Consider the following 24,154-nt stretch of genomic DNA (forward strand, 5'->3'; position numbering starts at 1 on the left):
AGGGGCACATTGTGGCAGATCTGTGGCTAAAGTAGACAGGAAGTGTTCAGGGGACACGACACTGGCCCACCTGGAAGGAGCTAGGGGTCTGAGAAGGGTAGACAACATTGAGGGTAGCTCAGGCACCAGATGCAGTGTGAGAACTGAGGGTGCTCTCAGCGACCGGGACATAGAATAGACTCCAGACAAGGAACACTTATGGAGAGCCACCATGGGAGACTGGTGGGGGTCAGAGACTTGAAAAGACCACACTCTGTCACAATCTGTGACCTGGTGAGTGCTCATGGGCCCCTTCCTGAATATTCTATGACGCCTGATGCAAAGTGGAAACACCAGGCAATTACTTCACACTTTGTACAAGCTCTAGAAGGGAGGCTGTACTACACGAGGCGGCACAGAGACATCCAAGCTCTGCCATCTATGCCAGATGTGTGACCCTAAGGCTAACCACCCCTCTGGGGGATTCAGTGACAATGCACAGTAAAAGATACATTAGCAGGTGTTCGATAAATTGCTATAGTGAATATAGTAAATTACGGTCATAATTGTCATTTCTTGCCCCATTAGACTAAGAGGTCAGGCCTAACTCCTTCTAGGTGAAGGGAGCGCAGAGCTTCACCCCCACCCATCCCAGGTTTGGTGGTTCAGGGCTGAGCCAACCATATACTGGACCCCAAAGGGTTACAAGTTCTGGAGACAGTGGCCTCAGGTTCCCAGTGAAAAACCAAAGCATAAAAATAATTCGATGAGTAAGAATAAAATTCCCTCTTCTGAGGTTCCTGGGGCCCGGCCCCTCCCAGCAGAGGCACTTCCCCTTTCCCGGCTCATGGAGGAGCCAGGCTGGGCTGAACAACCCCCCACCCCCACCCCCATCCCCGCCCCCAACCACCTCCCATCCGCGGGCGGGCGGGGCGGTCCGGCAGCCAAGAGCGCCCCCGTGCGTCCGCGGGCGAGACTGCACCGTCGGAAGGGAAGCGGCAGCCAGACCCACCCCACCCCACCACCATCACCACCACCACCCCGCCCCCACCGCTCCGGGTTCCGACGCCGGTCGCAGCGCGCCCATCTGGGCCTCTCACTTCCGCCCGGCTCTCTCCCCGCCGGCCCGGTGATCCGGCCTGAGCGGAAGTGCCCTGCTCGCGCGGGTCCCCCATGGCTCTGAGGCGGAAGCGCCCCCCCCGCGGTCTCCCCGCCGTCGGTCCGTGCGTCCCCGCGGAGTCCGGCGCGTCGGGTTCCGGAGGTCCCCGTGTGACGTGGCCGCACGCCGGGGGCGGCTCGGGCCCGGGGGGGCGCGGGCGGGGCGGGGCGCGGCACTGCAGCTGGATGGCCGGGCCCGTCCGGAGCACCGCAGCTGCCGTCGCCGCCGCACGGTGAGTGACCGCTGGACCCCGGGGAGGGATGGACCCGCCGACACCCCGAGCCCCCGGCTTCTCCCGCTCACGCGCGGCGCAGGAGCTGAACTTCTTTCCTGCCTGGGGAACTTCTTGCCCCCCCTCGCCTTCCCTATGCAGCCCCTCGCCTCCGCCCTCGGGACCCCCCGGGGTCCCCCTGCGCCCACCTCCACTCTCGGGCTCTCCTGCTGAACTTCTCTCCTGCCTTCTCCCTCCGGCTGCGGTCCCCTCACTCCTGTTTGACCTGCCTCGGACTTGGCCTGGCCCCAGCCTGAGCCCCGGGGATTGGGGGTGGGGGGGGCAGGGGGGGAGCCCTGCTGCTCTCATGGGGACCTCCTTCAGGTTAGGCCTGGAGATCCCAGACATAGGCTTCCTTTCTGCCCTCGCCCAGCGACAGCCGCTTTCTCTCCCTTCCACCGCCGCTAACGGAGGAGGAAACTGAGGCACCCCAAGGTCACTGCCCAGCCTGAGGCGGCGCAGATCACACTTCAGTCCCATGCCCTCGTTTCCAGCTTGAACTTCTCCCTTGGTTGACTCACGTTCGCATCCTGTGATTGGTGGCAGAGCGCATTCCTGCCACCCCCAAAAAATGGGGGCCTCTGGGTGCCCTGTGTCAGCCGTCACCCGACCACCACCACTGCTCACCTCATCTTCTCAGCTCTGTGGGGGACGCCGGCCCTAGCCTCCTCCCCTCCGAGGGGACTTGGGGAATTGCTCACAAACAGCTAGAAGTGCGGAGCACCAAGTTAGTCGGAGCCCCGGCATCTGTGAGGCATCTCCTGTCTCTTCAGCTCCACCTCCTGTCTCTCCTGCCCGGGATGTGGGGCTCAACACCTAGCAGGAGGCTTTGAGGGTCCTGTGCAGGATACCTGCTCACCTGTCCCTTCAGCCTGGGCAGTGCTGACCTCGGTCCCTGGGTACCCTCACAGGGCACATCCTGCCAGCCAAACTTGTGCTGGCAGCCAAAGACACCCGACTGGGCAGGGCCTGCTGGTGGCTACAGGGAGCCCAGCCAGTGCCTCACCCAGTCATTAGGGAAGGTTTAGCCTCCGGCTGACATGCTGACACACAGGCTGGAGTCTGCTCCAAAGGAAAAACTGTGTGGCCCTTGGGAGAGGGAGTAGGGAGGAGCAGAGCCTCTTGGCTCTGTGGGGCACCGTGAAGATCCTCAGGGGCCCTTGGCAAGGCCAGCAGGAGGGTGGATGCTGTGGCCACTCGGAGGGAGGGAGGAGATGCCACATTCCTAAGCAGGTGTGGCTTGAACAAGGAGCCTCTGGTGTCTTCCAGCACGTGGCATGCCTGGATGCTCCTGTCCTGGCTGTGGCATGGTGGGCCAAAGGCTCTTCTTTCTCTCGGCTCTTGCCCTGGAGTTCCTGGGCAGGGCTGGGGCTTCCCAGCCAGCCCTCCGGAGCCTGGGGGCTGCAGCTGCCTGTCGCCTGGACAACAAGGAAAGCGAATCCTGGGAAACTCTGCTGAGCGGGGGGAGGCTGGACACATGGATCTGCTCCCTTCTGGGCTCCCTCATGGTGGGGCTCAGTGGAGTCTTCCCCTTGCTCATCATTCCCCTGGAGATGGGGGCCATGTTGCGCTCAGAAGGTGGGTAACTCCCCCCCCCCCAGGGGCTCTGAGGGGCAGCCAGCAGTGTGGGATACCTGCTGCTGCTCTTCCTGGGAGACCCCAGTGTGTCTGAGATGAGGGGTGGGATCACTCTTGCGTAAAACAAGTTCCTTCACTTCATTTTATCTTAGTCTCCTAACCTCAAACATGGAGATAAGCTAGGTGCAGTGGCTCAGGACTGGCTTGTGTGGGAGAGGCAGAGATCAGGGGGTCACAGTTCAAAGCCAGCCTGAGCAAAAAGAAGTTTGCTTGAGAGACTCCATCTTTTTTTTTTTTTTTTTTTTTTTTTTGGCCAGTCCTGGGGCTTGGACTCAGGGCCTGAGCACTGTCCCTGGCTTTTTGCTCAAGGCTAGCACTCTGCCACTTGAGCCACAGCGCCACTTCTGGCCATTTTCTGTATATGTGGTGCTGGGGAATCGAACCCAGGGCCTCATGTATATGAGGCAGGCACTCTTGCCACTAGGCCATATCCCCAGCCCCTGAGAGACTCCATCTTAACTACAGGCTGGGTAAGGTGGCATACCCCTATTACCTTAGCTAGCTAAGGGGTAGAGGAGGTGGTAAGCACAATGCTCAACCAGGTACAGTGGCTCACAGGTGTAATCCCCAGCAACAGGACAAGCAGAAGTAGGAAGTTAGACCCAGCATAAAAAGCAAGATTGTGCCTTGACAATAACCAATCTAAAAAAGAGCCTGCAGGTGTGGTTCAAGTGGTAGAGCACCTGCCTTGCAAGCCTATGACTTTGAGTTCAAACCCAGTGCCACCAGAAAAAGGAGGGGAGGGATAACAGCTAGGAGTGTAGCTCAGTGGTAGAGTGTCTACCTAGTGATCCTGGGTTCCATCTTCAGGGCTCCCCAAGACTGGGTGGGGATAATCCTAGTATGTGGGAACCAGGCCCCTGTGAGGATTCGATAGAGTGTCTGGCACAGGGAAGGAGCCAGGCCTTTGCAAGCACATGCAGATCAGAGGTGAAGTGCGAAGCCAACACTGCCTCTCTCAGCCCAGCTCACAGTGTGAGTTCTGTGTCCAGGAGCAGAGTGGCTGGGCCAGCCTTCTGTAGAGGCTGCCTTTAGGAAGGGACCTGGAAGATGGGGTTTTCTTTTGTACCATGTGCACATACTGCCTGTTCACAGATAATATGTTTTGTACTTAAAGATTGTTTTTTCAAAGATCAGGTATAGTGATGCACATCTGTAATCCCAGCACTTGGGCCCCTGGACTACATAGACTATTTTTTTCCCAAGGTCTTCCAGAATAAAAAGAAATTTTAAAAATTATTGTTATTATAAGGATGTATAGAAGGGCTACAGTTACATAAGCCAGGTAATGAGTACATTTGGTTTTTTTTTCTTTATTTCTCTCTCCCTCTCTCTCTCTCTCTCTTTTTTTTTTTTTTTTTTTTTTTTGGTCTGGGCTTGAACTTGGGGTGTGGGTGCTATCCCTGAGCTCTTTTTGCTCAAGTCTAGTGCTCTACCACTTTGAGCCACAGCACCACTTTGGGTTTTCTGGTGATTAATTGGAGATAAGAGTCTCACGGACTTTCTTGCCTGGGCTAGCTTTGAACCACAATCCTCAGATTTCAGCCTCCTGAGTAACTAGAATTACAGGTGTGAGCCGTCAGCACTGGGCTATACATGTCCCTCACTCTTTCTCCAGTTCCCCCACCCACTCTACCCACAAGTTGTATAGTTCATTTTCAACAGTGTCTAGTGAGTACCACAGCTGCATTTTTTGCCCTTTGTCCCCTGAAAGACATATCTTAAAAAATATAAAATAAAATACAAAAGAGCTGTGCACTTCAGAATTAACTTTTTAAAATTAAGTTCAGGCACCAATAGCTCTTGCCTATAATCCTATCTACTCAGGAGGCTGAGATCTGAGGATTGTGATTCAAAGCCAGCCCTGAGCAGGAAAGTCTATGAGATTCTTATCTCCAACTAACCAGCAAAACACAGATACACACACAGACACAGACACAGACACACACACACACACACAGACACACACACACACACACGAGAGAGAACAAAAAGCCAGAGTCAAGTGATAGAGCACTAGCCTTGAGCACAAAAACTCAGGGCCCTGAGTTCAAGCCCCGGGACAGGCACAAGGAAGGAAGGAAGGAAGGAAGGAAGGAAGGAAGGAAGGAAGGAGAGAGGGGGAGGGACAGAGGGAGGGAGGGAAGGAAGAAGAGGAATGAAGGAAGGAGAGAAAGAAGGAAGGAAGAGAAAGAAAGAAGGGAGGGAAGGAAAGGGAGGGAGAGCAAGGAAGGAAGGACATTATGTAGGGAGCTGCTAGAAATGCAGGTGCCCATGCTGCACCCGGGAATCTGGCCGCGAAGCTGGGGCTCGTCCCTCACAGCAGCCTGCAAGGTCGCTGTAGGAGGCACTTGGTTTGCTACATGTATAAATGGGAGGCAGCGGCACAGAGGCTCACACAGCGTGGGAGCAGCAGCCTCCCCCCAGGTGCCTCCCACCCCTGGCAGCTCCATCTTGTAGGTCTAGGCCTCATTTGCCTCAGTAAACCAAGGATCAGGATGCTGCACATATGCCAAAGTCTCCAAACCTCCTGTCACCCTGGTGGAGGAGAGCGCCATTCTTTTTCATAAACACTGGTGTGTTGGGATTTAATTCCCACAAGATCCAGTTTCCAGATGAGCTTCACTGGCCAGTGGGCTGGGGAGCCTGGCTGCCAGGCGCTCAAGGGCCATCTCTTTGCTGTGGTCCAGTCAGGGGTCTGCGGTGGCTCCACAAGTTGAGGTGGACCTCTGTTGTGGGGGACCCAGAATAACCCTCCTGGGGGTTGCAGTGTAGTTGAGTCTGGTTGGTTGGGGGACGGGGGGGGGGGGGGGGGGAGGTGGCTCAGGGAGGGCCCAGCCCCAGCTCAGGCCCCACCCTCTCCCTTGCAGCTGGGGCCTGGCGCCTGAAGCAGCTGCTCAGCTTTGCCCTGGGCGGACTGTTGGGCAATGTGTTTCTGCACCTGCTGCCGGAGGCCTGGGCCTACACGTGCAGCACTAGCCCTGGTGAGTGAGGTGGCAGGCAGGGGAACGAGGGCGGGAGCAAGGAACAGGTGCCAATGCCCAGGGCTGGCTTAGGCCCTGCCTTGCTCTGCCAGAGTGGCTGGCAGGGAATTGGCCAGGGAGGGAGGGGTCATGGCTCCAGCATCCTGGCCACTGTGGGAGCCCTGGGTCCAGCTGCCTGACAAGCCAGGCCTGCTTGGGTCTGTCTGTCGCTGCCCTGGACTAGGTTCCATTCCAAATGGCCCCTTCCCAGGGCGCTGGCGTGGCATGGCCTCATAGTGCTCCCCCTGCAGGTGGCGAGGGGCAAAGCCTGCAGCAGCACCAACAGCTGGGGCTGTGGGTCCTCGCGGGCTTCCTGACCTTCCTGGCGTTGGAGAAGATGTTCCTCAACAGCAAGGAAAAGGAGGGGATCAGCCAGGTGAGCCCCGAACCCCAAGGCCTGGGAGCACTGTGCCCAAGGCTTAGAGAACCATGAGTTTGAGTTAAGCCCTGAAAAAAAGGGGTCTCCCTTGGGAGCTGTGGGAGACCAATTTCTTGGGGGGGGGGGGAAATCTGTGGAGTGGCAGAGTCGGGCCTAGTGGCTTGTTCTACTAGATCATATGGGGGGTAGGGGCTTGCTGAGTTTGGGGCTCCCAGCTTATGGAGCCACAGAGAAGCATAGCCAGATAAAAGCCAGATTTAAAAAAAAAAAAAAAGGTACTCCCTTGTGTCTCTTCTCCACCTTTGCTCCCCACTTCTGTCCGCCCTGGCTGGGGGGGGGGGCATCTAATGTCACCTCTCTCTCCTTCTCCTGGCCCTAGGCCCCCAGCAAAGACCCCACTGCTGCCGCGCTCAATGGAGGCCACTGTCTGGCCCAGCCGGCTGCAGAGCCCGGCCTGAGAGCCGTGGTCCGGAACCTCAGAGTGAGTGGCCCGCTTGGGGCCCCCTAGCCGCAGCCACCACGCTGCGCCAGCGGCCAGGCTCAGCTCTCCCTGCCTGGCTCAGCCCGGCTTTCTGTCCCCTCACCCAGGTCAGTGGCTATCTCAACCTGCTGGCCAACACCATAGACAACTTCACTCACGGGCTGGCGGTGGCCGCCAGCTTCCTTGTGAGCAAGAAGGTGAGCACAGGGGCCAGGCGTTTCTAGGGGAAAGATGCCTGGCGAAGGGTTGGTTCCATCTCCAAAATATGCAGCACCTGTCTCCATGCTCTCTCCATTGCTGCCTGGCACCCTAAGGTGCTTCCACCACCATCCTCACTGACTCCCTGAACTTCTGTTCTTTTTTCTTCCCCCCTCCCCCGTCCTGGGGCTTGAACCCAGGGCCTGGGCACTGCCCCTGAGCTTCTTTTAAGAAGCTCAAGGCTAGCGCTCTACCTCTTGAGCCACAGTGCTACGTCTGGCTTTTGCTGTGTATGTGGTGCTGAGGGAATGGAGGAATGGAGCCCAGGGTTTCACGCATGCTAGGCGAGCACTCTACTGCTAAGCCACATTCCCAGCCCTATTGCTCTGTCCTTGCTGCCAATACTCTTCATTGGTGAGCCTCTGTGGAGCTATGCTAGCCTTGGCTTTGCCTACTTATAGATGCTTCTCTTTCCACCTCCTCCTCCCGCTGTCTGGGCTCTGCCCAATGCCGTGCTTACATCACTGGCTGAATTGTTTCCCACTTGGTGTCTGCGTGGAACACTCCTCCTCCGACTCCTGAAACAGCTGACTCTTGCTTTGGGCCTCACTTAACGTACTTCCTCCAAGAGGCTTTTGCTGTCTTCCTTCCGGTTCTCCCTGCTGACCACATCTATTCCATCCCTCCTTCATCCACTCCATCTCTCCTTCACACTTCTGCTCAGTGTGGAGCCACTCAGTCTCTATTTCACAATCCTGTCTCTGCCTTTGACTGTTGGTATCAGGAGGCAGGTTCCTGTGTGTGTGTATAAATGTGCATGTGTGCACTGATACTAGGGCTTGAGCTCAGGGCTAGGGCATCGTCCCTTAATTTTCCTACTCAAGGCTGGCACTGACACTCGAGTCACACCTCTGCTTCCAGCTTTTTGCTGGTTAGTTGGAGATGAGTCTTACAGACTTTCCTGCCTGGGCTGACTTCAAACCTCCACCCTCAGATTTCAGCCTCCTGAGTAGCTGGGATTACAGGCATGAGTCACTGGCTCCTGTCTCCTTTAGCTGCTGCTCTTTCCGGTTCAGCCTAGAACAATCATGTGGAGTGAATGGGCAGGGGGGGGCATCCCCAGGCTGCGGGTCTCAGGCTATCTTCCCTGCAGATCGGGCTTGTGACGACCATGGCCATCCTCCTGCATGAGATTCCCCATGAGGTGAGCGCCCAGAGGGCGGTCAGGGCCCGTGCTGCCAGGGTTCCCTTGTCAGGCCTGAGTGCCTTGCTCAGGTGGGCGTGGCTAGCCATGCAGGCTGAGGGTGGGGGGCGGGCTGATCTGAGGTACTCGGGTGACCCAGCCTGTCTGCAGCCCAGCTTGAACATTTGGACCTCCCCGCAGGTGGGCGACTTTGCTATCCTGCTCCGGGCTGGCTTTGACCGATGGAGTGCAGCCAAGCTGCAGCTCTCAACAGCACTGGGGGGCCTGCTGGGGGCCTGCTTCGCCATTTGTACGCAGTCCCCCAAGGGAGTAGGTACGGGCGTGGCGGGTGGTTGGTGGTCAGCAGAGGAACTCCAGCCAAAGGGTGCAGCTGCCCTCCTGCTGGTACTGGGCCGGGGTCTGCCCTGGGCTCTCCTCCGAGGAAGGGGTTGGGAAACGCTCAGCCCTCTGGGCTCTCAGTCAGGCACCCCCTTTCCTGTGCAGAGGAGACCGTAGCCTGGATCCTGCCTTTTACTTCCGGAGGCTTTCTCTATATCGCGCTGGTGAACGTGCTGCCTGACCTCTTAGAGGAGGATGACCCATGGTGAGTGACCTCCAAGGCCCCCAGAGGGAGCTGCAGCCTCTTCCCCCTTGTCCTCTGCACCCCTCGGTGACCTGGGCCTCTCGCCACAGGCGCTCACTGCAGCAGGTGCTGCTGCTCTGCTCAGGCATCGTGGTGATGGTGATGATGTCGTTCTGTGTGGAGTAGCCCTCACCCCAGCCCCTGCGCAGCAATAAGAGACTCCGATATTCGCTCTGTGATGTGTGTGCGTGTGAGGAAAGGAGCAAGGGTGGGAGACCCAAGACTCGCCCCCACCAGAAGTGAGGACGGTGTGTGGTGTTCAAGTGTCGCGCATGTGCCAGACCGACACTGTGACCCTCGTGTGCGGGGCCCATGGCCCAGCCACGCCTGGTCCCCACACCGCCTCCATCTTGCACCTGCTAGAGGAACAGCAGGTCTCCACACAGGCTTCGCCCTGCTAGGGCCTGTAAATGGGGTGTGAGCAGCCCCAGGGGCCCAGGGCCCCAGAGAACCCAAAGCTGTTTGCTGCTGGAGCCCCTGGGCATTGGGCCTGGGAACACAGCCCCTCGGCTCACCCACATGCCCAGGCCCTGGGGCAGGGGCCCGTTCCCCCCGCCCCCCCACCCTTCTGTCACCACTTCTACAGCCAAAGAAAGGGGAGGCAGGTGCCATAGCACCCAGCTCCACTCCGCACTGACGGGTCTATGCCGCCTAGCGCTGAGCAGGGAGCTCACGTCTCTCCTCAGGGCTGCCTGCCCACACCAGCTTCTGTTACCCAGCAAACGCTCCCTGGCAGCACCAGCAGCTGCCTGTAGGGCCTCGGGACCAGCCCATCCTTCCCTGCACAGCCCCTTGCAGACTTCCTCCTTGCCCTTTGGGGTGGGGGGGGACGGCGAGGGGGGCGAGGATTCCACATTGTCAGCACTCAGGAATGTGCTCTGGGAGAATGCTGAAGCCATAATCCCCAGCTATTTCCCTTGGCTGGCACCCAGGTACTCAGCCGGCCGCTCCACAACCCGGCTGCAGCCCCACCGCCAGACTGTGGGGGAGTCTGAATGGTTCTGCTGCAGTGTTGTATCTGTACATACCTGTTCTATAGAGATGAATAAATATTCTCCAGACTACCTGCCTGTTCTGCACACCAGGGACCCTGTCCATCCACCACCCTGTGTGTTGGCACAGCTCCCATTTTCCTGCCTCGTTTTGTCATGAGTCTTTTATCCCAGCCATGGCTGGAGCACGGATGCAAGCCCAGCACTAGGCCATCTCAGCCTCACTACCCTCAAGGATGGCATCTGTATGTGATGAACCTTTAAGACAGGGTAGCCTCGCCCCTTGCCCAAACTGGCTCAATCATTTCCTCAAGGAGGGTGCTTGAGCTACAAAGTCATCTCCAGGTCAGACCTCATCAAATTATCATGCACTGAAGAAGAGAGAAGACAGGCACTGTTGGCTCACACCTATCATCCTAGTCAGGGCTGAGGTCTGTGTTGCAGTTCACCACCAATGTAGGCAGACAAATCAGACCCATCTCCAATGAATGAGCAAGCTGTAAGCGAAGGTTTGGCTCAAGTGGCAAGAGTGCCATCTGTGAGTGTAAAAAGCCAAGCAAGAGTGCGAGCACCCGGGAGTTCAAGTCCCAGCACCACACATGCATGTGCACACACAAACGGATTCTTTCCATTCCTCCTCCCTGGGAATGCTTGGCATTCAGGATTTCTATCCGCAAAACGGATAGAAATGGACATAAGGTCTCGACCTAGCTGTGAAGGTAACTGTCCAGGAAGGTACCTATCTCAAGGACCTCAAAGATCTGAGAGGAGCCCACAGCCATCTCTGCCAACCCCTACCCTAAGAAGCCTGCAGGTTGTTGCCAGACAGGCACCCCAGACCACAGAGGGAGCTGGGAAGAGATGAAGCCAAGGTCAGGGTGGTGACTGGGTTGGGAGTGAGGGCAATCAAGTCCAGGGACGTGGACTGGACCCTGCTCGGCTTCGAGCAGAATATAGGACCCTGGGGGCGTGTTAAGACGAGAGGGGAGGAAATAACATGGGAAGGAGTTGGCCTTTTGAGAAACAGGATAGTCAGTAGCTTTTATCCAGTCTGCTGGGAAGGGGAAAGAAAAAGAGTGGCTGGGCTTTTGCCTTTTTGATGAGATAGCTGAGCTCTGAAAGGGTACTTTGAAATATTACTCAGGACCACCCAAAGCCACTAGCAAGATGGCTCAATGAAAATCCATGGCTGCGTTCCCAGTCCTGGGTTTGAATCCTACCCATGAATCCCAATATAATTCAACAACTAGATATTTTCACCCGAGTTATAACCACATCTGCCATCTGTGTGGCCAAAAGCCTCTAACAATTCAGAAAGGGCAGTGAATGGGAGAAAGGCTTTGATGAGACTTGGGGCAGGGGGAGGCCAGAAGACTCAGGCAACAGCTGTGCCCCAGAGAACCTCACCCTGACAACTGCTTTGGGGCCTACAGCTGTCCCAAGAGATTTCCAGGCTCTGGCCCCTGGGGCAGAGGCCTCCCGCATAGGTCTCCACTTTTGCACCAGGGGCCCATGGGAGACAGACAGACAAGAACCCAAACCACCTTTTATTAGGAACCTCAGTCAGCAGGCCACGGGGGGGGGGGGGGGGGGGGAGGGGGGTGGCGGCGGCAAAAGGCAGCTGCAGTACTAGGCGTAGTACTGCAGGTTGGCTTTCTTCTTCGCCTGCACCTCCAGGATGCCCTCCATGTAGTCCTCGTGGGTGAGCTCTGTGGCGCCCCTGCGCAGTGCAATCATGCCCTGCAGCCAGGACAAACAGGTTCTAAGGTGCCTCCCTGCCCCCAGAGGCCTGGACCTCCTCAGCCTTTGCCCTCAGTAGTCTCCCCCATCCAGCACAGGGGCAAGGTTTCACCCCCCAGCCTCATAACCCCCCTAACCACTCACCGCCTCCACACACACAGCCTTGCATTGGGCCCCATTGAAGTCATCAGTGCAGCGAGCCAGCTCCTCGTAGTTCACGTCAGGACTGCAAGGAGAAGGGGCAGCCACAGGGCCCAGTTACTTCTGGGGAAGGGACAGGAGGGGACCAATGGCCTGCCACACCCCCCCATCAGGTGGCCTAGTCCTCACCCATGATAAAAGGCAAGCTCCTTACCCACGCTGCCTTGTTTTCAGTACAAGACAAGTGGGGGTGTGAATGTGAGGAGGAGGGGGTGTTAAACCAAATTAGAACAGGTTATTTTTAAGATCTTGTGCTCTTTAAGACCTTGTGTTCTAGCACTGTGGAAATCTACATCTAAGGCTCTAGGAACCATCTCAGCCTGAGATGGGAAAGGGGATTAGAGACTAAGATGGCCTCACACCCACCAGGGTGGGCCAACATGGGTCTGCTGTCCTCCTATGTCAAACACTGTGCTCAATACGGTCTTATCGAGTCCTCCCCGCAGGTGGGGCAACTATCCCTAAATTCCAAATAAGAAAACTGAGGCTCAGCCAGGCCTGGCTCACGCTCATGTAATCCTAGCTACTCAGAGGCAGAGATTGGGGATTGCAGGTCCAGGCTAGCCTGGGCAAACGTTGCAAGAACTTATCTCAACGAACAAAGCTGGGGTGCAGCAGCCTAGACCTGTTATCTCAGCAATGCAGGAAGCTGAACTAGAGGGACCGAGGCCTAGGCCTACTCAGGCACACATCTAAGACCCTGTTCATAAAAATAAAAGCAAAAAGAGCAGAGCAGAGATGCTCTGTTGCTGCCTGCTCGGGACTCTGCTCACCTGACATTCATTTTCCGTGAATGGATCTGCATGATTCTGGCCCGGGCCTCCTCATTGGGCATTGGGAACTCGATCTTGCGGTCCAGGCGACCTGACCGGAGCAGGGCAGGGTCCAGGATGTCCACCCTGTTAGTGGCTGCAATTACCTGAGCGAAGGGAGAAACTGCAAGTTGCCCTGTGGGGCAGGCCACCACGCACAGGCCGGTCACACACACAACAGCAGGAGGCACCGGGGCACGGGTAAGAGCAGGGATGTGAAAGGCAGATAAATTCACATTCTAACTCCACATCTCCCTTCCTGGGGGAACTGAGGCAGCCTCCAGGCCTCAGCCTCATTGTCCACATGAGAAGGGACAGAAAATGCTCACCTTTACTTGGGTGTTTGGCTGGAAGCCATCCAGCTGGTTTAGGAGCTCCAGCATGGTCCTCTGTACCTCTCGGTCTCCGGCCTTCTCACTGTCAAAGCTGGGGTTCACAGGCCAAGACACTGGTGAGGCCACGACCTGGGTGGAGGGTTCCCCTTCTCCACCCACCACAAACCAACCCAACCTGTCCAGGTAGGGAGACCGCTGTCTCAACCTGGGGCTGGGAGCCCAGTCGCTGCCACATAAAAAGGGGGTCACTAGACTGCAGCATTCACAGCCTTCGGGATTGGGGACCAGCAACAACCATGGCCGGGGGTGTCCCACACAATGGGACAGACTTGATGGCACAGAGCCATCGCTCAGTGATACCCAGGGTCGAGTGGAAGAGGAACCAGGCAGGCTCCTCCTGAGGAAGGGTCTCTGAGGGCCTGCCTTTCCACAAGGCTTGCAACTGAGAGCAGCTTACGAAGTTCCATTCTCCCAACCTCGTTTTACTGCTGCTAGGGAAGTCTCCATGAAGGTTGCTCACTAAGGTACATCAGAATTGTCCTATACCTTCCTTCCTCAGGGCCTAAAATGATCTGACAGATACCATCACTGAGTGTGAATTAGTTAACTGCTGTTGCAACCTGATCTTTTGAACCTCATCTCTGCTGGGACAACTGGCAATGAAGGGAAATTTTCCAAGTAGTTTGAAGAGACCCATACCTAGTGGAAGGAGAATTAAAAATCCACACCAAAGACTAGTCCTCATAAAAATGGCATATTCTTTTGTAAAAGTAAAAATCTTTCAGTAAAACTAGACTTCAAAATTTAATGAATAAGCTGGGCACAGGTGGCTCACGCCTGTAATCCTAGCTCACGGCAGGCTGAGATCTGAGGATCCAGGTTCAAAGCCAGTCCGGGCAAGAAAGACTGTGTGACTCCTATCTCCAATTAACCACCAGAAAACCAGAAGTAGTACTGTGGCTCAAAGTGGTAGAGTGCTGGCCTTGTGCCAGAAAGTTCAGGGATAGCACCCAGGTCCTGAGTTCAAGCCCCAGGTTTGCCAAAAAAAAAAAAGGGGGGGGGGAAGAGGGGAACAAAACAAAACCTCTAGCTGGGTGACTTGCTAGTAGGCCTGAAAATCAAGGGGACACTGAGGCAGGGTCCATATCTAGGGTGAAAGAGGTTGGAAAGGTGCAGAAGAGCCACATGCAGCCTTACAGGCCATGACAGGTCCAGCATTTATGCCACAGAGCAACAGGGAGGCCCAGGCATGGTTTTTAAACAGAATCTACAGAGGGACTCTGGGTACTGGTGAGTGAGATGACTAGATATCTGTTGTATTTTGTGTTACTTTATCATTTTCCAGTCCTGGGGCTTGAACCCAGAGCCTGGCCACTGTGTCTCTGAGCTTCTTTTTGTTCAGGGCTAGCACTCTACCACTTGAGCCACAGCGTCACTTCTGGCTTTTTCTATTTATGTGGTACTGAGGAATGGAACTCAGGGCTTCTTGCATGCTAGGCAAGCATTCTACCACTAAGCCACATTTCCAACTCTAGACTTTTTTTTTTTTTTGCCAGTTCTGGGCCTTGAACTCAGGGCCTGAGCACTGTCCCTGCCTTCTTTTTGCTCAAGGCTACCACTCTGCCACTTGAGCCACAGCGCCACCTCTGGCCATTTTCTATATATGTGGTGCTGGGGAATCGAACCCAGGACTTCATGTATATGAGTCAAGCACTCTTGCCACTAGGCCATATTCCCAGCCCTCTAGATTTGTTTTAAAATCCACAACAACTAAGAGGAGTAGAGGGAATGATTAGAAGTGAAAGGCTACTTAGGAGAGAATCTAGGCATCAGAACTGTCCCAGAGGGAGAAGATAGTTGGAAAACGCTGGGATTTGGCATAGGTGGGAGTCAAGGCCCCCAGCCAAGTGAGCATGCTGGGGCCCTGGGCTTTCCCTTACCTACCGTTTGGTGCCAATGGCATCCAGCTCATCAATAAAGATGATAGATGGTGCCTTCTCTTTGGCCAGGGCGAAGGCATCACGGACAAGCTTGGCACCATCCCCAATGAACATCTGCACCAGCTGGGGGCCAGCCAGCTTGAGAAAGGTGGCCTGAGAGCAAGGAGGTGAGTTAGGCCAAAGGCAAGAAGAGTCCCCTCCCTCTGCCCTGCCCTTCTCCTCCTCGAATATCCTCCAGCACACACCTTTGTCTGTGCAGCACAAGCTCGGGCCAGCAGTGTTTTCCCTGTCCCAGGAGGACCGTACATTAGTACCCCCTTTGGGGGCTGGATCCCCAAGTTCTCAAACTTCTCCTTGTGGTTCATTGGCAGGACAATGGCCTCCACCAGCTGCAAGGAAGAAGTTCTGTGAGAGTGAAGTTCCAAGGACTTCTCAATCCCAATTTGTCAATGTCCTAAATCCCCATTTTTACTCAGCCCATTACCGTTAGAGAACACTTCCCTTTCCTTTTCTGCATCAAAAGGACAAAGAAAGCTCAGCTCACCAAGATCTGCCAGTCTCTCTAAGAACAGCAGGACATGGTAGGAAGATATTAGACCAAGAACAGGAGTACCAGTCCTGGCTCTGGATCTATCTTTCTGTGGCCTTGGGAAAGTCCTTCAGTCTCTCTGGACCTCAGCCTCCCAACCTGTTCCACAGCACGCCTCCTTTCCTCCCTAGACCACTGTGAGAAGAGGCTCACTAATGAGACACTCGCTGCTCAATCAGGTCCAGACACATGCAAAGCTTAAGTACGGCTGCCGGCAACTGCAGGGCCTCCCTCACCTCTTGAATCTGCTTGTCCAGGCCCCCGATGTCACTGTATTGCTCCGTGGGCCTCTCATCCACCTCCATGGCCTTCACCCGAGAGTCATATTCTGTAGGCAAGGTCTCCAGGATCAGATAGGAGTCTTTGTTCACGCCCTGAGGACAGAGCATGATGCCTTCAGATTCTTTTTTTCCAGATTTCTTACCTAATGGGCTGGGTGTAGACTGAAAGGAGGGCTACAGGATGGAGCAATACAAGAATCAAAGGGCAAGCAGACAGGATCCCTGACTCCTGGGCTGCTCCGCCAAGATTCACAAGGAAAAGTCAGTGGGGGAAAACTCCCTGGAAAAGCCCTGCTTGGACTCAGGCAGCACTCACCACCAGGTCTCCAGGCTTCAACTTTTCAGCATCCACCAACCCAATCACAGGCAAGAAATACGTCTGCAGGGAAGATTCCAGTTAAAGTCCTGCTTACAGCCTTCCCTGCAGCCTCCCTAGTGCTGTCCCCATCCACTTCTTGCCCTCCTCTCTCCTCCTATCACCAAGCCAGCCTCACCTGTCGTGTGGAAGTTTTGATCACTGCACACTTGCCCTTCCTCTGGGAGTCCAGGTCAATATTGGCCCCATCCTCCTCTTGGTCATTAGGATCAACGTCCAGCAGCTGAGAAGGGAAAGAAAGAGAGAGAGAGAGAAAAAAAAATCAGCCCCTTGGACTTCCCAGAATCCAGGCTTTTCTTGGGTCAGGACAATAATCCTCAAAGGGGTCACCAGCCCACCTCACTTCAAACTAACCTCGAGCATAGCAAAAATGAGGATTTGCCAAAAGAGTAAGATCTCTGTTTAAATGCTGTTTCTGTGCACAAGACTCATCTACCCCAGGAAGAAGAGATACAAGATTTCCAAGACCTTGGCAGGCCTGTATTGAGGAAGAGGATTCCAGAAACTATAGCTCTAACAGGTGATCTTGACTCTACCCCTAGTGGCCCATCCCAGGCTGTGTCCAAGCCCGACTGACTCTCTCTCTTCCCCTCCACATACACACACACCTCGATGACGTTGGAGACAAGGTAGGGCAAGGTCTTGTTCACTTTTATTTTCTCACTGTTCTCTTTGATCTTGTCTTTCATGGCTTGAAGTTCATGGGTGACTCTCAATACTTCACTCTTCATGATCTGAGATGAGGTTAAGCATATGTATATGTTTATAGTTTACATTACGCCTCTGAAATCAGTGAGGACCTGACTATTCAGGGGACCCTCCTGCACACAGCTAGCTAGATCTAAGGCTTTTTCTAAAGGCCTACCCTGTCTGTGTCCATATCCATCAGAAATCAAGAGAACAAGCCAGTGTGGAAATCTCTTGGCGCAGTACTGAAGAAACAATAGGCCTTTGAGTAAAAAAAGTAAGGTTTCTTCCTTAGTATGGGCAAAGTACTTTACCATCGTTTAAAAGCAAAAACAAGCCAAATGCTGGTGGCTCACACCTGTAATCCTAGTTATTCAGGAGGCTGAGATCTGAGAACTGTGGTTTGAAACCAGCCTGGATGGAAAAGTTCACGTGAGACTCTTATCTATAATAAACTATTTAAAAAAAAAAAGCCGGAAACAGCGCTGTGGCTCAAGTGGTAGTGCACTAGCCTTGAGCACAAAGAGGATCAGGGGCAAAACAAACATTTTAAAATAATAAAATGGCTGGGAATGTGACTTAGTGGTAGAGTGCTCCCCTAGCAAGCATGAAGCCCTGGGTATGATTCCTCAGTACCACATACACAGAAAAAGCCGGAGTTGGCGCTGCGGCTCCAGTGGTAGAGTGCTAGTCTTGAGCACAAAGACGCCAGGGACAGTGCCCAGGCCCCGAGTTCAAGCCCCAGGCCAAAAAAAAAAAACCTTCTTTGGGAAAGGTAGTCTGATAATTATCTCAGGGCTAGTCCCAGCCACCCTGTCCCTACTTCTTGTCCCATTTATAACTTCGCTTTCCTTCTTGTATCCTGGTCTCGGGAGGTTGCCACAGGCTCCAGTGGAGACAGAAAAGTAAAAGCGGCGGGAGTCGCCAAGGCCTGCCTGTGGGTCTCCACTGCCAAGCCCGGAGCCACGCGCCCACCTTGATCTCGCTGTCCAGCAGTCGTGTGCGCTGGACGATCTCTTCCGTGGACATCTTGAGCACCTCCTCCCCGATTCCATCTTGCTGTTTAAAGAAAAGCTTTTAGATGCACGTCCTTTTATGTCCAAGCACAGTCCACTCTCAACCTCAGTTTCCCCACCCACAACTCCAGCATGAAGTCAGGACCCCTGTCCACATCTCTACCAGCTCCACCTCCGGATCTGGGCCAGACTCTGCCCAGCCACCTGTTCCCCGTCCGGCCAAAGGCATTCCCCGGCTGGCCCCCACCCCGGGACTCCCAAGTCTCCGGGCGCCCACCTCAGCCTCATCCCACACGGTCGCCATCTTCTCCTGCCGAGTCACTGGACTCCCGAGTGTCGGCAGCAGATTCAATTCCGGGAGGGAAAGTCCGAAGATGAGACTGCACAGGAGCCGCGGGCGGAGGAGGGGAAGATTTAATGTCGTCTTTCTTAACGCAGTCTCTTCACTAGGGGCCAATCTCCCCTGAAAATCCTGTGGCTCGAGAGCCTTAGTTCCGCCCGCGCCGCTGTGGAGAATCTGCTTCTCCAAACCGAAAACCAAATCCGCACCATCTGCCCAGCCTCCCCGGCTCGCCGTTGGCTTCCGTTTGTGAGAAGGAGTGGGGGAAAGCGAGAGATAGAGCTGCCATTGGCCTGCGCTCTCGAGGGGCGTGGTTTGTTGTAAAAACAGGAAGGGGCGGGAAAAGGCGGGAGCCGCAGGGGCCGTCGGAAAGTGTAGTTTTAACTTGGCTGGGCAGCTGAAACAGACATTTTTCGCGACACTGCACCTTCACCCTCCAGGACCAGGCCCAGCTAGGTATTAGGGAATTTGCCCTATGGCTTCTCCGATCAAAAACATGCCCAGAGGGTTGCGAATGCGGTTTAGTGGTAGAGTGCCTGCCTAGCATGCATGAAGCCCCGGGTTCAATTCCACAGCCCACATGAGCAGAAAAAGGCCGGAAGTGGCGCTATGGCTCAAGTGGTAGAGTGCTAGCCTTGAGCAAAAGAAGCTCAGGGACTGTAGTAAGCCCCGTCACTGACTATCTACATACAAGATGAGCTAATCTCCCTGAAACCTCGGCTTCTAGAATTTCAGTTCTTTTTTAATTCACTCAGGCTATGTTAGCTCTCTTCCTAATAACCTTTTTTTTTTTTTGGCCAGTCCTGGGCCTTGGACTCAGGGCCTGAGCACTGGTCCCTGGCTTTTTTGCTCAAGGCTAGCACTCTGCCACTTGAGCCACAGCGCCACTTCTGGCCATTTTCTTTATATGTGGTGCTGGGGAGCCAAACCCAGGACTTCATGTATATGAGGCATGCACTCTTGCCACTAGGCCATATTCCCAGCCCAATAGCCTCTTCTTGTACATGAAAGAAGCTCCTGTCCTATCCGCTCATGGAGATTGAGCACTAATCTACTCTAGTCAGTTCTTTCTGTTAAGGAGAATTTAGGCACATTTTATCCAGGACTAGTATAATAAGGAAGAGACTTCAGTATAGAACTGAGTTCAACACAGAAGACACCTGAAGTCGTCCTGGCAAGGTGAAACCTCTTCCTTCCTTCCGTCTTCCAGGCACTTACCGGACGCAGGTTCTACAATGTCTGGATTTTGTCTGCCTTCCCCTGGATTATAAATCCATGAATGTGTGTGTCTCATTTGCTTGCCACAAGTTCCCAAGGGCCTAGAAGAGTGCTAGGCCACAAAAATACTTTCAAATGAGAAGCAAATTAAGCCCCAGTGCCAGTCCTGGGGCTTGAACTCAGAGCCTGTTTATGTGGTGCTGAGGAATTGAAGCCAGGGCTTCATGCATGCTAGGCAAGCACTCTACCACTAAGCCACATCCCCAGCCAAGCTTCAAAGTCTTAAAAACACTCCCAGGCCAGGCTCAGTAGGTCTCAGCCCCTACTGGGAAGAGAAAGTATAACACCATAGGCTTTTAAACATCTGGGTCCCTCTGATTGCTTAGACTCATCTCTTGGCCTCATCCTTGATGGCCCTCTCCATACCCCACATCCATTTCTCCCAAAGTCCTGTTGCTACTACCTTGAACAAATACACAAGAGCCTGAAAATAGTAAGATTAGAATTAAAATAATTTTGTGGAGGGTGCTGAGTTGAGTGAGAGGAGTTTTACATAAATAAGCCAAACTGTCCAACTGTAGAGTATGAATCATTAAGTCAGACATATAGATTTGCATTGCTTTTTGTAATTTTCCAAAAACAAAAGAAAGAACTATCTTGGCTGTCATCAGGCAATGCTGTCATTAGGAGACTGACATAGGAGGATTGTAAGTTCAAGGACAGCCTGAACTACATAGTGAGACGCCTTAAAAAAAAAAAAAAAAAGCAGAGCTGGGAGCTGGTGGTTCAGGCCTGTAATCATAGCTACTCAGGAGGCTGAGATCTTAGGATCACAATTCAAAGCCAGCCTGGGTAGGAAAGTCAATGAGACTCTTATCTCCAGTTAAACACTCCAAAAAAAAAAAAAAAAAAGATGGAAATAGAGGTATGGTAGAGCAGTAACCCTGAGCTAAAATCTCAGGAATAATACCCCAAGCCCTGACTGAGGCCAAGCTCCAGGACTGTAACAACAACAACAATACACACACACACACACACACACGCACACACACACACACACACACACACACGACAGAGTGAGATAGCACTATATTTTGCCCCCCACCCACCTAATATGTCCACTTCTCCTCAATTCCGTGGACTATGGTCTCTGTGGTTCAAACCACCACCCATCTCTCACCTAGATCATTGCAGTGGATTCTTCTGGTTCTGCCTCTCATGTTGCAAATTTTGTCAGTTTACCTGGGCTAGGGGGTGCACAGATACCTTTCTTTCTTTCCTGTTAATTTATTTCTTTTTTGAGATAGTGCCTTGCTAGTAGCCATGGCTGGCTTTGGAACTACCTAGGAGTGCTGTGCTGGGATCACAGGTGTATCCACCACTCCTCAACAGAAAAGATTTTGTTGTTGTTGTTGGTCATGGGGCTCGAACTCTGGGCCTGGGCACTGTCCCAAGCTCTTCAGATTAAGGCTAGAGCTCTACCATTTGAGCCACAGTGCCACTTCTGGTTTTCTAGTGGTTAATTGGAGATAAGAGTCTTACAGACTTTCCTGATTGGGCTGGCTTTGAACCACAATCCTCAGATCTCAGCCTTCTGAGTAGCTAGGAGCACAGTCCTGAGCCACCATCGCCAGACTAGAAAAGATATTTAAATCACATGATTTGTTAGAGGCAGGGACCACTCCCTCACTGGAATGAGCCTAATCTAATCAGTTGGAGATCTAAATAGAATAAAAAGGCTCAAGAAGAAAGTCCTACAGTCTTGGGGTTTTTTTTTGCCAGTCCTGGGGCTTGGACTCAGGGCCTGAGCACGGTCCCTGGCTTCCTTTTGCTCAAGACTAGCACTCTGCCACTTGAGCCACAGTGCCACTTCTGGCCGTTTTCTGTATATGTGGTGCTGGGGAATTGAACCCAGGGCCTCATGTATACAAAGCAAGCTCTCTTGCCACTAGGCCATATCCCCAGCCCCAGTCTTGGGTTTTTTCTTTTCTTTTCTTTTCTTTTTTGGTATTGGGGATCAAACCCAGAATGTTGCACTTGCTAGGAAAATGCTTTGCTACTCAGCTACACCCCAACCCAGCCCTACAGTATTTAACTTCCATTTCCTCACTTCTGGCTGGGGAAATAGGAAAGATTTCCCTCTTTTTCTTTTTACCCTACTTTAATACTTCTATTAAAATTCCTGCTGAAACTTAAAAAAAAAAAGTTCTTCCTGCCAGAATGTCTTTGAACTAAGACAAAGGTTTTTTGTTTCCTGCCTTTGGGCTGAACCTACGTCAGTCCTCATTGGGTCTTGAACCTGAAGGCCTTTGGGGTGTGGAGACAATCCCCACAACTTCTGATGGCTTTTAGGCCTTCTGGCTCTGACTAAAACTAAGCCACAATCATGGGAGCAGCCTGTTCCTTATAATGAATCAGACACTATTTTTGTCTCTGTCTCTCATACACATCCTCCTTATTTGGTTCATTTTCTGAACAACTTCCTAAAATATACTATTTGGGGAAGCCTTTTATTTTGAAAAAAAAATCCTTCAAAGAATAAGCAATACAAACCTCTGTACCTTTTACCTAGATTTGCAAACTGAGAACCCTTTACCAAATTTACTTTTGCTCTCAGTGCAAACAACCTTTTTCTGAACCATATGTAAATCAGTTACAGACTTCAAGATATTTCAACTTCATACTGGGGGCCAATGGCTCATGCCTATAATTCTACTCACTCAGGAAGCTAAAATCTAAGGATCATAGTTCAAAACCAGCCCAGACAAGAAAGTATATGAGACATTTTATCTCTAAGTAACCACCAAAAAGCCAGAAGGAGAGCTGTGACTCAAGTGGTAGAAGTGTCAGCCTTAAATGAAAAAGCTCAGGGACAGCTCCCAGGCCCTGAATTCAAGCCACAGCACACACACACACACACACACACACACACACACACACACACACACAAATGAATGGAGCCAAATGCAGGTGGCTCATGCCTGTAATTCTAGCTTCTCAGAAGCCTGGAACATGGAGAAGTACAGTTTTAGACCAGCCTGGGCACCAAAGTTTGACAGACTCTATCTCTAGAATATTGGAGGTGTGGCTCAAATGGTAGAGTGCCTGTCTAGCAGGCATGAATCCAAACCCCAGTACCACAAAATTAAAATAGAAAAAAAGAATTTCCTAGGTTGGGAATGTGGCCCAGTGGTAGAGTGCTTGCCTAGCGTGCACAAATCCCTGGGTTCGATTCTCAGCACCATATATACAGAAAAAGCCAGAAGTGGAGCTGTAGCTCAAGTGATAGAGTGCTAGCCTTGAGCAGAAAGAAGCCAGTGACAGTGCTCAGGCCCTGAGTTCAAGCCCCAGACCTGGCAAAAAGAAAAAGAAGATGAAGGAACCATGCCCTCTGTGTTAGTGTTTCAAAGAACTTAATGATTTTACCTTTCTAGTCAGCTCAGGCTGCCCTAACAGACTATGACAGAAGGCTTAATACAGAAATGTATTTCTTTACAGTTCTAGAAACTGGACCTCACAGAAGGGTGCTAGAGAACTTCTCTTGCTGGCTGGCAGATGGCCACCATCTTATTGTTCTCTGTACACTTTGGGTCTCCAATGTCTCCCCCTCCTCTTCCTATCTTCTCCTTCTCCTCCCCTCTGGGGTTTGGACTCAGGGCCTTGAGTGGCTTGGTAAGTGCTGTACTCCTGAGAGACTCTGCCAATCCTTTTGTGTTGGTTAATTTTTGAGCTAGGATCTCATTTTATGTCCAGACTGGTCTATTTACATTCCCATGCCACCACACCCAGTTATTGGTTGAGATGAACTTTCGCATCTCAAATACTCCCCCCCCCTCCCTTGCAGGATGGCCTCAATGGTCCTCACTGCTCCCAAAGTAGCTGGGACTACATGCTTCAGCCAGCTCAACCTGTTATCCTTTTCCCATAGGACCCCAGTCATGTCGGTTCTGCCCCCACCTCACTTGGCCATGATTACCTCCTTCAAAGTCCTGTCTCCAGACAATCACGCATTTATGACACCTCCCTCCTCACCAAATCCATAGGCTGGCACCTAATCTCCAATGTGATGGTGTTAGGAAAGAGGCCTTGTGAGCCCCTCACGAATGGGTGCCCTTAAAATATAAAGGAACCCCAGAGAGCTCCCTTGCTTCCCGCTGTGGTACACAGGCAGAAGGCAGCATCTATGAGCCAGAACATACCAAATCTGCAGCCTTTCACCCTGGGGTGATTCCCAGCCTCCAAAATGGTAAAATGGTAAGAAACATTTCTGTTGTTAATTTCTACTGCATGTCTGACTCAAAATACCACCCTACGGGGTGTGTGTGTGTGTGTGTGTGTGTGTGTGTGTGTGTGTGTGTGTGTGTGTGAGAGAGAGAGAGAGAGAGAGAGAGAGAGAGAGTTGTGAATTCAGGGCCGGATCCTCTCCCTGAGTTTTTTTGCTCAAAACTAGAGTTCTACCACTTTGAGCCACAGTGCCACTTCGGTGTTTTGGGTGGTTAATTGGGGATAAGAGTCTCATGGACTTTACCTGGCTCTCTGCAAACCTTGATCCTCAGATCTTAGCCTCCTAGTAGCTAGGATTACAGGCCTGAGCCACACAGGGTAAGGCTTCTACAGATGAATTTGGGGGAGGGAGACATGATTCAGCCATAAGAGTTTTCTATCTTGGGCTG

At 53.0% G+C, this 24,154-nt stretch overlaps 2 protein-coding genes across 4 annotated transcripts; one reads left to right on the forward strand and one right to left on the reverse strand.

Annotated features, from left to right (window-relative positions):
• The first annotated feature begins 1,217 nt into the window (after nt 1-1,217).
• On the forward strand, nt 1,218-10,018 carry Slc39a13 (solute carrier family 39 member 13). Of its 3 annotated transcripts, none has more exons than XR_007213008.1 (10): nt 1,218-1,370; nt 2,679-2,987; nt 5,918-6,031; nt 6,322-6,446; nt 6,829-6,930; nt 7,038-7,127; nt 8,282-8,332; nt 8,513-8,641; nt 8,816-8,915; nt 9,005-10,018. XR_007213008.1 is itself a non-coding variant. In XM_048360630.1 (10 exons), exons 2-10 carry the CDS (start codon nt 2,687-2,689, stop codon nt 9,078-9,080), a joined length of 1,116 nt encoding a protein of 371 aa, XP_048216587.1. In that variant the 5' UTR covers nt 1,218-1,370; nt 2,679-2,686; the 3' UTR covers nt 9,081-10,018. The 3 variants fall into 3 exon arrangements, 2 of the variants coding, with proteins under 2 accessions (XP_048216587.1, XP_048216588.1); XM_048360630.1 differs by having other exon boundaries at nt 8,513-8,645; nt 8,792-8,915; XM_048360631.1 differs by having other exon boundaries at nt 1,219-1,370; nt 8,513-8,645.
• A 1,458-nt stretch (nt 10,019-11,476) lies between these two features.
• On the reverse strand, nt 11,477-18,439 carry Psmc3 (proteasome 26S subunit, ATPase 3). The gene is made up of 13 exons (XM_048360536.1): nt 18,201-18,439; nt 17,883-17,966; nt 16,829-16,954; nt 16,339-16,443; nt 16,161-16,223; nt 15,800-15,937; nt 15,220-15,363; nt 14,979-15,127; nt 13,029-13,125; nt 12,661-12,806; nt 11,831-11,912; nt 11,561-11,686; nt 11,477-11,521 (listed from the first exon to the last, which is right to left on the reverse strand). Exons 1-12 carry the CDS (start codon nt 18,225-18,227, stop codon nt 11,576-11,578), a joined length of 1,272 nt encoding a protein of 423 aa, XP_048216493.1. The 5' UTR covers nt 18,228-18,439; the 3' UTR covers nt 11,477-11,521; nt 11,561-11,575.
• Between the last annotated feature and the right edge of the window lie 5,715 nt (nt 18,440-24,154).

Source organism: Perognathus longimembris, chromosome 13 (assembly GCF_023159225.1).
Source record: "Perognathus longimembris pacificus isolate PPM17 chromosome 13, ASM2315922v1, whole genome shotgun sequence".
Classification (NCBI taxonomy): domain Eukaryota; kingdom Metazoa; phylum Chordata; class Mammalia; order Rodentia; family Heteromyidae; genus Perognathus; species Perognathus longimembris.

Bases quoted from the DNA above. Each gene is read 5' to 3' on its own strand.
- Slc39a13 (XM_048360630.1), top strand. From the start codon at position 2,687: ATGCCTGGATGCTCCTGTCCTGGCTGTGGCATGGTGGGCCAAAGGCTC. The intron at 6,447-6,828 runs GTGAGCCCCGAA...TCCTGGCCCTAG, and splicing joins AAAAGGAGGGGATCAGCCAG to GCCCCCAGCAAAGACCCCAC. The intron at 8,916-9,004 runs GTGAGTGACCTC...CTCTCGCCACAG, and splicing joins TTAGAGGAGGATGACCCATG to GCGCTCACTGCAGCAGGTGC.
- Psmc3 (XM_048360536.1), bottom strand. From the start codon at position 18,227: ATGGCGACCGTGTGGGATGAGGCTGAG. The intron at 12,807-13,028 runs GTGAGCATTTTC...CCCTTCGCTCAG, and splicing joins AGCCAAACACCCAAGTAAAG to GTAATTGCAGCCACTAACAG. The intron at 11,913-12,660 runs GTGAGCAGAGTC...TTCTCCTTGCAG, and splicing joins TCACGGAAAATGAATGTCAG to TCCTGACGTGAACTACGAGG.